This window comes from Leopardus geoffroyi, chromosome C2 (genome assembly GCF_018350155.1).
Source record: "Leopardus geoffroyi isolate Oge1 chromosome C2, O.geoffroyi_Oge1_pat1.0, whole genome shotgun sequence".
NCBI classification, from domain to species: Eukaryota; Metazoa; Chordata; class Mammalia; order Carnivora; family Felidae; genus Leopardus; species Leopardus geoffroyi.
In genome coordinates this window covers 58,790,937-58,806,242 of record NC_059333.1, presented here as the reverse complement: position 1 = coordinate 58,806,242, position 15,306 = coordinate 58,790,937, and the positions used below count along the sequence as shown (strand labels likewise).

The following is a 15,306-nucleotide window of genomic DNA, read 5'->3' as shown; positions in this document are numbered from 1 at the left end:
TGGGCCAAAATCAAGAAGTCAGACACTTAACCAACTGAGACATCCAGGCGCCCCTGGAAAAAGAATTTTAAGAATCATTGTTCTTTGGAGTGGCTGGGTGGCCCAGTCAGTTAAGTCCTGGCTTCAGCTCAGGTCATGATCTCATAATCCGTGAGTTCGAGCCCCCCATCAGGCTCCACACTGTGCAGAGCCTACTTGGGATTCTCTCTCTCTCTCACTCTCTCTCTCAAAATAAATAAACTTAAAAAAAAAAAAAAAAAGAAGAAGAAGAATCATTGCTCTTTGCAGAATTGGAACAGCATCTCTGTGGGAAACTGGTTGCCCAGAGGATCACGGGGGGCGGATGGGGTAACCCTCAGACCTGCAGTGCGGTGAACACATGGCCTAAGAACACATGGGGTCTCACTGGGTCCCTCCCAGGGGCCTCTGCTCAGCCCACCTATCCCTGACTGAGCCCGTCCCCTCCCTTAGCCTGCCTGCCTTTTCGGGGTCTCTCTTCTTCCTTCCTCACTCTTCCCAAGTGGTCACTGTGTTGTCTCCCGTTGGACTGATACTCACCCTCCTGAGGGTATCAAATGGCTCAAACACTGCACATGCATGCTCTAGAAAGTGGACGCGGGGTCATAGAAACCCCCCACCCCCAGCAGAAAGGTCTGAGAGGAACAATGATACAATCTCCTGCTTACTCCTGGCTGCATCCTTTGGGCACCTGCCACCATCTGGCCCCGGGGATATGTCTCCAAGGCCATCTGTCTGAGCTCAGATTCTTCCCAAGCTCTTCCCAGGCTCACAAGCCACTGCCCTCTGAGTGGCCCTCCCACCCTTATAACCTTCTCAATTTTTTCTCACCCTCCTCTTCTACTTTCCCTGCCTACCTTTGGAAAGAGCTGGTAACCACCAAAGTACAGAGGGGGCTCGGAAAATCGAGATCACTCATGACACAGCAACGGCCACCAGACGCATCTCAGGCAGCTGCACCTCCCTTCTCTCACCTCTTCAAACAGCAGAGGGTTGAAGGGTTTCCTCCCTTCCTTCCTTCCTTCCTTGCCTCCCTTCTTTCCTTCTTCCCTTCTCTCTCTCTTTCTAAAATTCCTGTTGAGGGGTGCATAACCTCTTCACCCTACACTTGGATGCTCTCTGTCTGGCCCACAGACACACTTTACTTATTCAGGTAAGTAAAACTGCTCTGTGAGGAAGCAATTCATTCTCAGTGAGCTTAAATTTGGCCCTCTGAATATCATTCATTCTACTTATTTGGGAAAAAGCAAGCTTCAAGAACTGCTTTATATAACTCTACACCGTCTTAAACAAGGATTAGCCTACTTTCACTTCCCGTCATCAAGAAATGCCAGTAGAATAAACACCCCTTCTCATACTATGTAGGAACAGGAGTACTTGCCAATCTGTCCTGCTCTTCTGATTCTAGGCTGGCTGGCACCGTGCCTGGTGCTAACTACATCTCCTAATTTGCCTTTTTCACTCATTTAACTGGCATTTACTACTACCGTGTGTAGAAAGTATTTCCGGCGGATCGCAGATGATGAAATATACAAGATGGTCGGCATTATGGGCTAACAAGGGCCCGTGCACCTCCAAGCGAGGGATCAGGGTGGGAAGTGAGACCAGAGGTCAGGCCGAAGCTCCCAGTGCAGACGCAATGGAGGCACGTCTCCAAGGCTTGTGGTTACTTCTCCTCCCCACCTTCCTTTTCACCGGGTTTTGTGCAAAGTCTTAAAAATTCTCAGGTTCTGACAAGCAGGGTGTTTTCCGTGCTGATGAAAAGTAACATACCAATGTTCTCATTCCACTCTTGGTTTCAAAAGTAGATGAGTAAGTTGATGAACTTTCCAAAGAGACTGATTTGCCCTTTCATGCCCCTCTGTTAATGTAATAGACTCAGTGGCCTTCAACAGAAAAAGGAGATCGGTTTCTCATAGTGAGATAATCTTTCAATGATTTAGCAGTATCATTCGTTCCAAATTCAATACTTCTCTTGTGAAACCGTGGAGTTTTCATGAAGCTCACCGATGATGTTGCAAAGTGGGATATGGAACTCCAAATGTGGGTGAGCTACAACAGGGAAACATTTAGCCTCATCTTTACAATTTAATTATTTTTTCCCACCTACTCTGTCTGCTCATGGAGGCAGGACCGTGTAACCTCCTCCATGGAGCGTGAACATCACTTGCGCAGAAATCAAACCAAACCAGCTGCTCTCCATCTGGTTCACTTACTGAAGGTCACAACTCTGCCTTCCTGACTTCTTCGACTTACCGTAGAGCAAGAGGGATGCTGGATCAAGCCCCAAAGTCTCACAACCGGACACTCTCTGATCATGGAGATCCTGTAGTAAAATGCCCAGCACCAACTCTTTACTCATCATATACTTCATAAAACTGTCATCTTCTGAAGGAACCCCAAATTGCAGGTGGTAGGCTACGGTGGCATTTTCACTGCTGAAAGGCACGCCAAACAGACACAGCAACACAGATCAACAGCATCACACTGCAACCCAGGAAGCTGACTTTACCAGGACCCTCTTTCTAGTTCCTCATGTTCCTCCAGTACAAAAAGGCAAAGGGCACACTGTCCTAGAAGAACCCTCTTCTGTAATCTTGCCGCAGAAAGTTGAGATGACCCTAACCTCTTCCTTCCACCTAAAACCCATCCTCTAGGAGACCCCTGGGAGAGGCCCTTGATGGGAGAGTCGCCATCCAGCTACTGTCAAGGACGATCCAAGGGCTGGCCCATCCTCTGCCCCAATACCAGCCTTTTATCCCCTGAGGCAGGGAAGCCCTGTTCTCCTCTTGTATTCCCTTCTCCACATCCTCGCGCTCCACCCTCTCCCTGCCCTGACAAGTGACTGTCACAGCTGTTTGGTTTAACCAGTTCATTCCTTAACCTACAAAATGTCTGAGGTAGGACGCAAAGCTCCCTGCCACCAGCTGGCTCCAGAATTCCCGAATTCCCACCGGCTGCCCTGTGTAGCGGCAGCATATCACAGCTCCAAAGTGAGACCCGTTTTCTGTCCAATTTCCACCTCCCGAGGCTCTCAGCTTTGCAACTGTCAGGAAAGGGAACTAAGGAAAAGGGGTCTTCATCTTCCTAGAACATTTTTCCAGTCCCAAAATGAAAATAATCATAGGGCTATCTTCGGTTAATTAGTAGCTTACCCTGGCTGGTTAAATGCTACCTCGACATACAGGTTTTTCAAAGTTATCCGCATACTTTGGTTCAAGAAGGCCCCGATTAAGAGCCTGCAATAAAATAATTAAGAGGTGGCCACATCTGAGACTCTCACCAGACTGACCTGCCGCTCCCGGGAGCCTGGATCAGAGCGCCGGTCCTGCTAAGGACGGGGAATGAGCTCCCTCTTGTGGCCAGAGGTCACATAGGCCACTATTCTCATATTCATGTGGCTGCCGGTTTATAACCCGGGATAACCAAGCAGTGTGCCAAACTCCGCAGTTCGGATGAACAAAATACCATCGAGACTGTGGAGAACCTCTCGGTTTATGTGTGCTGCTACGGATGGGCTGCAAAATGCACGTTCAGGCTCTCAGCCAGAGACACAAGTGTGCAGGTGTCATTACTTGTTCCCCGTGCTCCACCTGCCAGTTATTGCTATCGATGGTCAACATCAAGGTTGACCATTGATAGCACATCAAGCTGCACATCAAGGCTTACATTCACCCTGCACTCCCACAGGTGGGCAAGGTCTCAGGCTGGCTTATGGAAAGGATCACAGGCTGACTTTCAGAAGACTAGACCAGAAGTTTTTGAAGGAGAGGGTTGCCCTGCCTAACCCAGCCTGGCTAGCCCAACCTAGTCCCACCACATCAGGTCACCCACTGGGGGAGTTTACATTAAGGCTAGATCTTGAGGGGAAAGGAGGGATTTTCAGGAAAAACAGAGCCATGTGGACTTCGCCTCAGCTGTCCACTATTAGAGTGTGCCTGGCAACTGACGAACCAAAGGCCATTTTCGCAGGTTCCTGTTGGGCTGGGGCAGGACTGAGGTCACTATCCCGTGTAGACACAAACCTGGCTGCCAGGGGTCTCTGGCTGTCTCCTGCCCGCTAGCGGCAGCACCTTTTGGGGGACAATGGCTTTTGTTTCTTACTCATCCCAACACTGTTAAAACGCTGCCTGGACCTCTTAAAATGCAACAAAAGTGCTTCCCGTACAGAGCTCCTCTACCCAAAATCCTCAAGTCTTAGATTTTTCTTTCAAATAACTCGTAAAAACAAATTCTCTAACATTTAATCTTCAGGTTTCTAGCCACATTTGATTCAACCTTCTAATGTTTTTGTTTTGTTCCCCCCAATGTCTACCCCAGCCCATTATGCAGCCCCACCTCCTCTAAACCCATAATATGGGGGCTGGATTCTCAGAAAGACCCTTCAGGCTGAGTGTCTTTCCTTTCTCAGCTCTGTCTTTAAATTGCAAGTCGGGGCTAGTATATAGAGGAAAATGGGCTGGGCTTTTATATCAGCATTTTAATACCAGTAATTTGTGATTAAAACGAGCAATGTCAAAGATGTAACTATAAGGTGATATGCACAGTGGGGGGTCCATAAAGAAAGAAGGATGGAGTTGTCAAGGCAACCCGCCACTGTATGCAGTTTCAGACTTCAGGTCCCTTTTGGCCCTATCCCGTTGTGCTATCACCTTGGTAGCTTCCCCCCTGTACTAATGCTTCCCCACCCTGTACTAAGATTATGGTCTGGGAAATTTATAGTTTGAGAAGCAGGAATCCCAATATAATACTATCTCTTTTTTAAGATAATACTATCTGTGATGGTCACATTCCAGAGATATCTTAAGAATAGTGGATAAGAAAGCTTTGTCATGTAAATCTTCTCCTAACAATACAAAAAAATAATCAAATGACACCCCTACACACATACACCTTTTATCTAGGTTCTATAGATAGAGACAAAAATATTTAGGATTAAGAGATATATAAAGAAAAACTATATATATGCATGTATTTACTATACATGTATAATATATAAAGTATATATGGTAAGTACATGAATAGAAGAAATCACACCAAACTGTTGATGGCAGCCCGTTCAGTAGAAGGGAGCAGAACATACCATGTGTATGGAATTGACTAGAACATGCAATATCCAGGGGTAGTAGGTGGGGTGGAAGGAAACGGTAGACTTTCCCTGTATGAGATGTCTTTATATTTTTAATATTGTATAAGGAGCATGGACTCCTGTATTCCTTGTGTTCCTCAAAAGCAAAAGCTAGTATCTGGATTATACCATTTACATCACGTCACTATCTGAGATCTATTTCTATTCCTACCCCTAGCTTATTGGAGCATCTGCAGGAATGGTTTACCTGGGAGTGGCTTCTCCTCTCTTCCATGCGACCCTGTTGAGTCATATAATTAATCAGGGCTTCACTTCGCTCCTTTGTAAAATCAGGGAGTTGAGCTAGTAGGTTTCCAAAGACCCTTCCAAAGCCAAAGCCATCACATCCCGTCATCAGTTCCTTTTGTGCTTTGACACTCAGGAAGTCCTTCTAGACAAATGGTGATGGGGGTTGCTTTCCAGAGAAAGAGCAACGTGGCATGCTTCACATTCTTACCTGAAGTCCGTAATTTCCACTGAAGTAAAGTAACGACTCAGAGACGGGGATGAACTGTACACATCTGTGAGCTAAAAAAAAAACAGGAACAAGGAAAACAACCACACGCGTTACAGATGGATCATATTGCGTCTGTATCACCTGACAAAGCAAAACCCTCATAGACAGAGATTCCACACTAGGTAGGAATTCGCTTATCCAGAGGCCCCGGACCGAGAAACAGGAAGGTGTGGGCCTACCCCAACTGAAACTCAAGCTAACACTCATTTAAAAGGAGCAAGTGACCAGGCTGGGATTTTCAACATCTCTTACGTGTTGTGCTGACACCTGTAGCCTTCACGCTGGGAGTGGTCTGCAGCCAGAGCCCAACAAACCCCAAGACCCCGGGCAGGAGACAACACGGCAGGGGCTGGGAAGGTGGCAGAACAGGCCACCCGGGGCCTGGCACACCACTGGACAAGGGCTTCTTCTCTCCTTTCCGCAGAGCTTTAGTGTGAGGAGAAACAGCCACGGAAGCCACAGGAATAGCACCTTCCCCTGGGTAATGGGACCAAATGGAGCTGGCCTCTAATTGCAAAGATACAGAGTCCTCGTTTTATGCATGAAATACTGCAATCGCACACAAAAAATGGCAGCTGTGTTCCCAAAACCCAGGTTTCGTGACTTCACATTTTCCTGTACCTAGTTCAGCCCTTCATTTCAAAAACAAAACAAAGCTAAACCGCCTCCTACACACTATTTTTCCTCCCTCCCTTCCCCAGTACGAATCATTGTCCGCAAGTCGGCGCGTATCCTTTTCACGCCATGTTTTTCCAAATGTAATAGTTCCTTGCGTAACATAACAATTCATAATTACTTTGTGTTTTTATGCAAATAAAAGGTGCCATAGTCTACACGTTCTTCTTTTTTTCACTCCAAATTACATTTGATAACTCCCCATGATGGTACGTAGAGACGGAGGTCATTCACGCTAACTCCTAACTCCTGCGGAGTCACCACTGACTGAATGGTCACTGAATGGTCACACCAACCCTTCCATTCCCCTATGATGGCCACGTGCACTGTTGGCACAAATCTCCTCCTATCACAAACCATGCCCAAGCAATCACCCTTGGACATTTCTGCGCCGCTCTTCTTGTACGTGTAAAAGGTTCCCTTGAGTCTGTGCAGAGCAATGGAATCACTGGGTCCAAGAGGGGATGCGTCTCCAGCCCACCTAAATGTTGCCACACTGCTCTCCATCCCAGCAAGTGTGTTACATTTCCCGCGGCCTTGCTGGCACTTAGCGTTACCAGGTTTTGGGGGGGGGGTTAATTATTGCCAATCTAAGGGGTACAAAATGGTTTTCCATATGCATTTTTACTAGTGGGATTTGAGAATCTTTTCGTGTGTGTTTACGAACTCTGGGATTTCTCACCTTTGAATTATTATCGGTTTCCTGTCTTTCTCTTGGGTTGCCTGTTCCTTGGCGGTATCTGCAACTTCTGTATCTGGAGTGTTTGGTGTTATTGTCTAAACGCTAGCTGGTGTTACATTACAAATACCTTCTCCAAGCCTTTGATTAGCCTTTTCCTCACATTTCAGAGATAGGAATCCTAGCCTAAAAGCAGTGCCCTGAGGGGAGCTCCGCTCTTTTTGTCTCCCACCTACTTCCCAACAGAATCTCCAGGCGCTTACATTGCCACAAACGTGCCCACTGAATTCACCTGGTGCCAATTCAATCTCCTGAGGGTGGAGCAGGGGGGATCAGAGCACCTACAGTTTGTACGCCTCCAATCTTGTCACTTTTGCCATGCTCTTTACAAGAACCTGACATAAGAAGCATGACTACCTCTTCCCCTTTCGTTAATAAAGGACACAGCTTTCGGAAAGGTCATGAAACCTGCCCAAGGCCACTCTGCTCACAAAGAATCCAGTCCTAGGTGTTACAGACACTAAATCCCCTCCTCCTCACATGTTACCACACTACCCAGTGAGGACGAAACAAGAAGGAAAGTGTCCTGAATACCAAGGAGGAAAGAAGCATAAAGTGATAAGAACTTCAGAAAAAAATGGGGCGCCTGGGTGGCGCAGTCGGTTAAGCGTCCGACTTCGGCCAGGTCACGATCTCGCGGTCCATGAGTTCGAGCCCCGCGTCGGGCTCTGTGCTGATGGCTCAGAGCCTGGAGCCTGTTTCCGATTCTGTGTCTCCCTCTCTCTCTGCCCCGCCCCCGTTCATGCTCTGTCTCTCTCTGTCCCAAAAATAAATAAACGTTGAAAAAAAAAAAAAAAAAAGAACTTCAGAAAAAAATGACTAGGTCATCTTACAGTTGCTGAGCCTCAGAGAAAAGAAAGCTGCCAACAGGCCCATGCAAGAAGAAGGCGGCTCTCACAGGGTTGCGCAGAACAACAGGAAGGAGGAAGAGGAGGAGGAGAAGGGGGGGGAAATGCTAGCGATGGTGTTCTTTCCACGCACTTCCTTACATACACACAAACACACACACGTATTATGGAAGAGATTATGTCCTTCCAGCCTTCTCTGTTTCCTCTCTCCTCTTCCTTTTTAATCCTTAGGGCCTAGTAGTATTTTGCATATAGTAGACTCTCAGAAAAAATGTCATTTATTTATTTATTCATTTATTTTTATTTTTTTAAATGTTTATTCATTTTTGACAGAGAGAGTGCACGCATGACTGGGGGAGGGGCAGAGACTGAGGGAGACACAGAATCCAAAGCAGGCTCCAGGCTCTGAGCTGTCAGCACAGAGCCCAATGTGGGGCTCGAACTCACCAACTGTGAGATCATGACCTGAGCTGCAGATGGATGCTCAACAAACTGAGCCACCCAAGTGCCCTTTATTTATTTACTTTTAAATGTTTATTTATTTTTTTTTAATTTTTTTTTTCAACGTTTATTTATTTTTGGGACAGAGAGAGACAGAGCATGAACGGGGGAGGGGCAGAGAGAGAGGGAGACACAGAATCGGAAACAGGCTCCAGGCTCCGAGCCATCAGCCCAGAGCCCGACGCGGGGCTCGAACTCACGGACCGCGAGATCGTGACCTGGCTGAAGTCGGACGCTTAACCGACTGCGCCACCCAGGCGCCCCTTAAATGTTTATTTTTGAGAAAGAGAGGGGAGGGGCAGAGAGGCAGGGAGAGAGAGAATCCCAAGTAGGGCTCCCTGCCGTCAGTGCATAGCCCCATGCAGGGCTTGAACTCACAACCGTGAGACCATGACCTGAGCCAAAACCAAGAATCAGACACTGAACCGACTGAGCCACTCAGGGGCCCCTCTCAGAAAAAAATTTTAAGTTAAAATTTTATGTTAAGAGCTGAAATGGTATATCAGATCCCTTTTAGTGTCCGCTCTATGATTCTGATTCTTTTTGGTGACACGGTCCCCTGCTGTCATTAGGACATGTTCACATATCTGGGAGCCGTTAACCACATTACTTTGACCCAAAGAAGTGAAATGAGGGACCTCTCACCCCTTGCTCTGGTGTCCCACACTGTGCCTACGAGGCTGGGTGCACCCTGAGCGAGGCGCCCAGTGAGCTACCAGAATTGGGCAGAGTCGCTAATTCGGGACCAGGGAGACAGCTTCCCTGTGTTACTGGAGAAGCCACTGTTAACTCCTGCATCAAGCACACAGGCCAGGGTTAACACGACATGCACCTAACAGGCTGGCTTAAGCAGAATCAGGGCCCCACCTGGAAGAGAAGAAAACTCTGGCAGTAGGATAAGCGAGAGGCTAGGAAAATTGTTTAGAGAAGCAAGACAATAAAGCAAAAGCAAGGACATGGTGTTCCACTGTTCATTCTCATTTACCTTCCGTATCCGGAAACTTCCAGAAGTTAGCCTGAGTGAATGAAAGAAAGGAGTTCTTGGGGCGCCTGGGTGGCGCAGTCGGTTAAGCGTCCGACTTCAGCCAGGTCACGATCTCGCGGTCCGTGAGTTCGAGCCCCGCGTCGGGCTCTGGGCTGACGGCTCAGAGCCTGGAGCCTGTTTCCGATTCTGTGTCTCCCTCTCTCTCTGCCCCTCCCCCGTTCATGCTCTGTCTCTCTCTGTCCCAAAAATAAATAAACGTTAAAAAAAAAGAAAGGAGTTCTTGACCTAACAGTAAGACTAATATCTCATGGGGCAGCTGGGTGGCTCAGTCAGGTAAGTGTCCAACTCTTGATTTCAGCTCAGGTCATCATCTCATGGTTGTGAGATCGAGCCCCATGTCAAACCCCACAATGAACCCCACATCAGGCTCCCCGGTGCTGGGTGCATGGAGCCTGCTTAAGATTCTTTCTCTTCCTCCCCGGCTGGTGTGCCCTCTCTCTTTCTCAAAAAAAAAAAAAAAAAAAAAAAAGACTAATATCTATAAGTTGCTCACTTTTGTTCCTGAACATATTTGGTTGGGACACCAGAAGGCAGTAGCTTTTTCACTTCACTGTGCCTTAACTTGTATCATCTTGCAAACCAGATAGCTCTTTTTTAAAAAAAGGTTTTACAGAGATGGTGCCTGGGTGGCCCAGTAGGTTAAGCGTCTGACTTCGGCTCAGGTCATGATCTTCTGGTTCCTGAGTTTGAGCCCTGCTATTGTGCTGACAGGTCAGAGCCTGGGGCCTGCTTCACATTCTGTTTCCCTCCCTCTGTCCTTCCCCTGCTCACGCTCTCTCTCTCTCTCTCTCTCTCTCAAAATTAAACATTAAAAAAAGCTTTTTTTAATGTTTTACGGAGTTGTTTATACGCATCTCATATGCACCTGTGGGTATACAGGGAATGTATAATGATTTCCACTGATCCCAGAAGGAACCAGCTCAAACTGGCCTGTAAACTTGCCCCAGGGATGACACCAGTCCCTGTTCTTTTGGCACTACACAGTGATGAGCTAAAAATACCTGCAGAATCTGCTCATGTCCGGCTCTGTGCCAGAGATATGGCTCTAAGGTGAATGATTAACATCCATTTCCCTTTGACATCAAGAATTCAGTCTGTAACACGTGACATGTACAGATGCTGAATCATTTCATTTCCGCTCGGCAAATGCAAAACCCCTTGATGAAAAAAACAATCAAGAGGAAAAAGGCAGAAGGCTATTCACACGGCCACTTGCTCTGGAATCAGGTGGAAGAAAAGGAGGGAAGGGGGCTTGCAGGTAAGATTTAAACAAGGGAAAGAAGGAAGAAGAGAAGCTCAGATAATCATCCCAGAGCACAAACTCCTGTGACCCAAGGCGCAATCAAATATCATGCACCTCAGTACCCAGAAACAAACTCTGGGGTGACCGAGAAGGAATCTCCTCCTGTGGGAGCCTTCCTAGGAATCAAAGGGAAACCAAAGGAGGGTGACTCACACCATTCAACCTATCAACTGCAGATAAGCATGTAATGCATGCCAGGCTGGTCTTGCTTACACTCTCTTAGCCTATACTTTCCTGGGTCTGGCTGTGAACCCAACCAACCCTCCAGTATTTCTCCATCACCACATACAAGGGCTCAAATGAAAGGTTGACCATGTCAGCGAACGTTAAAAATTTTCAGTGCCTGGGAATGCAAGCTGGTGCAGCCACTCTGGAAAACAGTATGGAGGTTCCTCAAAAAACTAAAAATAGAACTACCCTACGACCCAGCAATTGCACTACTAGGCATTTATCCACGGGATAAAGGTGTGCTGTTTCAAAGGGACACATGTACCCCTGTGTTTATAGCAGCACTATCAACAATAACCAAAGTATGGGAAGAGTCCACCACGTGTCCATCGATGGATGAATGGATAAAGAAGATGTGGTGTGTGTATATACATATATATATGTATATATATATATATGGCATGTGTGTGTATATATATATATATATATATATATACACACATACATACATACAATGGGGTATTACTCAGCAATCAAAAAGAATGAAATCTTGACATTTGCAACAACGTGGTTGGAACTAGAGAGTAATATGCTAAGTGAAATTAGAGAAAGACAAAAATCATATGACTTCACTCATATGAGGACTTTCAGAGACAAAACAGATGAACATAAGGGAAGGGAAACAAAAAGAATATAAAAACAGGGAGGGGGACAAAACAGAAGAGACTCATAAATATGGAGAACAAACTGAGGGTTACTATAGGGGTTGTGGGAGGGGGGATAGGCTAAATGGGTAAGGGGCACTAAGGAATCTACTCCTGAAATCATTGTTGCACTAGACGCTACCTAACTTGGATGTAAATTAAAAAAAAAACAAAAATCAAACAAGTTAAAAAAAAATCCTACTTCTGTTACGGTTTCAAAAGACACTGAAAATCAATACGTACATAGTAATTCAATTTGTAAGATCTGTGAATAGATAGAAAACAAAATAAATTTTGGATACTTTGAGGGAAGAAAAAATTTTTTTTCCGGGGCCTTGCCAAAGAATAGGAAAACCACACCTCGCCTCTGCAAATCCCCACCACACGCTGCTGTGCAGTGTTCTCCGCTCTTTTATCTAGAACACTCCTGCCTCATATTTCAAGACTCATCCCGAGTATCACCTCCTCCAAGAGGCCCTCCAAGCCTTCATCCTCACCTCAGGTAGTTTAGAAGCCCCTCCTTTGCGCCTTTAAAATATTCTATATGCATCTCCACGATAGAACATATCGCCCTGTTTTAGAACTATTGAATTGCTTCCTCTTCTTGGACTGTGAACCCCCACTGAGGGCACAGACCTTATGGCTCTGACACTTGGCAAGCTGTCTAGCACATCACAGACCCTCAATGACACTACAGGTTGAATCAAATGTAAGACCAGAGTGAGGAAACGGAACACTGTCCTCCAGGACGCATTTAGCTGGAGACCAGAGCTCTTCTGTCGGGCTTTACACTACAGAAAACCCATTTCTAAGGATCAGTTTCTGCCAAAATCCAGACAAAGAATCCAAGCCTGAAGCTACTTACTTGAGAGCCCAATGCCAGCTTTTCTCCAAGAACCCACATTCTAATGCTAAGGACTCTGTAAACAATGCTTAAGATATAATTACCCTTTTCCTGAGCTGGTGAGGCAACTCCTCCTCGGTAACACAGTCCTCTGGAATCTTTAGCTCGACCAAGAATGTTTTATTTGATGATAATTCAAGTATTTCGTTTTCATCTTCATCGATGTAAGTTGCTAAAGAGGGCGGGGATTAAAAAGCAAAAGTAAACACAAGTTTAACATAATAAATTGTTCCACCAGCCGCTGCAGAAAGCCAGGAGCATTCATCAAGGATAAAGCCCAGACACCGTAAGCAGGCACAAGCAGAAGTGCTGTGTCTTCTTGGTAATATCAAAATCTCAAATGGAGGGGACTTGCCTCCATTATGACAAAAATTTTGTTTGTGTGTTTTACAGCAGAAGAGGTCCCAGATTCCATCGAATACAAACGGGGCGAAGCCGGTGGGGGTGAGTGGGAAGAAAATGAATTCCTTTGTTAAACTGAACCTGCAGCCTTAGCTATGTACGTGGGTGTCCAGGCAGGTGCTGGAAGGGGGTCTGCGGGGTGAACGGTGGGTGATCGGGGACAGGGATTGGCAGCAAGGAACTTCAGTGAGTCCCCTCCATTCTGGGCTGTCAAGGACCATGTTGAGAAAGGGACATCACATCACGGACCAGAACAGCGCAGGGACTAGACATGAGCCGGGTCTTGACATCACCCAGGATGACAAAAGGTGGGCACGAAGCCATCACTCTGCAGTCTGTCCCACCCAAGAGAAAGGTCTACGCATTCTGTTTGTAGAAGGGAGGCCAAAGTGTACTCAGAGCCCCAGGGCCTTGCATCCTGGCCAAACGTGTGGCTGCCTGCACTCTAATGACGGTGAGCTAATTGATTTTGAAGCAGTTAAAGCCAAAGGAAAAACACACAAAGCCAGGCGCCAGGAGCTAGAAGCTGTCACTCATGGTGCTGCCTCTGCTCCCCGGGCTCCGCGTGGGCCTCACCACCGGGCCCACGAAGGAACCACCCCTCTGGCCCTGAGAAAGGCGTGGGCGGTAGAAACGTGTGTCCGTGCTGCCTCAGACCGTCCTCTCAGATCCCAAAGTGCAGACATAACAGAAGTGGCCTCTTTTACTGGACACTGAAAAGGCCATCAGTGTATGATGGAAGGGCCAGTGAGAAGAAGTAAGAATCCTGATACTTACTCCCTGACGGAGTTGAGGAAACGGGAGGCACGAGGAACGAGGGAACGTGCAGAAAAGAGATCACATGGCCCGAGATGACCAGCTGAGAAAGGCTTGCTCACGCTGGCCCCTCACTGGACTCTGGGAACCTGGATTTGGGGAGGGTTCCCACCTTTCCCTCTGAAGAGGGGCTCACCGTGCCTCAAACGGTTGGTACAAACAGTGTGGCTTATGCTGAACACCTCCTTTCTTTTCTGGGCATCTAGAATTTTGGTAGGTACCAGGCAAAGGCTTCCTATGGGAACAACCCCAATAAAAACCCTGGGCACTGGAGCCTCTCATGAGCTTCCCGGGTAGACAACACTTCACATGAGTCGTTACAGCTCATTGCTAGAGCATGGAAGTATGTCCTGAGGTTTGTGCCTAGTTTCCTCTGGATTTTGCTTTATACCATTTTGCCATGATAAGTCGCAATCATCTCTATGACTGTATGCTGAGTCCCAGGAGTTCTCCCGGCAAATCATTGGATCTAGGCGTCATCTCGAGGGCCCCCAACACAAGGAATTATCTCTGCACCCTTGTTTGTTGAAGGTCATTACATTCATTTGTCTGACAATAAAGTTACGGCTTCATAGCTGCAAACTTGCCAAGTACAGGAAATTGTAGCAAAACAAGAAAAAAATTACAAATAACCCCTTAATCAACAACTCTTCCCCCCGTATTTTATTTAAAAAAAAATTTTTTAATGTTTATTTATTTTTGAGCGAGAAAGAGAGACAGCGTGAGAGGATGAGGGGCAGAGAGAGAGGAAGACACAGAATCCGAAGCAGGTTCCAGGCTCTGAGCTCTCAGCAGAGCCTGACATGGGGCACAAACCCAAGAGCTTTGAGATCATGACCTGAGCCGAAGTCAGAAGCTCAACCAACTGAGAGCCACCCAGGCGCCTTCCCGCCCATATTTTATATTACATATTTTAAGTCTCCATGAGAAGACTATTGCTTATTTGTCTTGATTCCGTTGTTAGTTGTTGTTGTTGTTAACGTAACAAAAGCCGTTTCCCCTGGTGTCTGGAATTCTTGCCAAAGACTATTCTAATGGCTGCATAATGTTCATAATTGGCTCACCATTTCCTTACATCAGATTTTTAGCATTTTCACTTTCCACTGTAATAATGCTGTGATGGGTACCTTTGATCTCCACAACCACCAGGTTACGTTTCCATAACAGATATCACTGCCCTGGAAAGGACCAGGGAAAGCCAGAAAATGAATTCAGGATTCACACAACTGCTGAATTCAAAGACTCTTAAGAAGAGACACCAAAAGAGGTCTCTAATCGGAGCTCCAATGACATACACTTATATGATCCAAATAATGAATCTGTATCAACACCTGGCTATAATAGTTGTGTCTGTTAAAATAACAATACTAACAATGGACTTATCCAGTCAGGAGAGTTTTTATGCCACTAATGAGACTTCATCTGGACAGAGAAAAAGTGTTTTAAAAAAAAAATCACAAAATAAGGACACCTGGGTGGCTCTGTCCGTTAAGCGTCCAACTCTCAGTTTCAGCTCAGGTCGGTTTCGTGAGTTCGAG

The 15,306-nt window shown here is 46.5% G+C and overlaps 1 protein-coding gene across 8 annotated transcripts in view; it reads right to left on the bottom strand.

Annotated features, from left to right (window-relative positions):
• Positions 1-15,306, bottom strand: part of CC2H3orf52 (chromosome C2 C3orf52 homolog) — a 35,871-nt gene that overhangs the window by 3,567 nt on the left and 16,998 nt on the right. For 2 of the 8 annotated variants that reach the window (XM_045502017.1, XM_045502024.1), the window contains 3 exons: positions 12,595-12,722; positions 5,604-5,674; positions 2,275-2,456 (listed from right to left, as the gene is read on the bottom strand). In XM_045502017.1, coding sequence (XP_045357973.1) covers positions 2,275-2,456; positions 5,604-5,674; positions 12,595-12,722 — 381 coding nt within the window. Of the gene's footprint in view, positions 1-2,274; positions 2,457-5,603; positions 5,675-10,828; positions 10,891-12,594; positions 12,723-15,306 lie in introns of those variants that run through there. The other 6 variants (XM_045502021.1, XM_045502022.1, XM_045502019.1 and 3 more) reach the window with 6 other exon arrangements.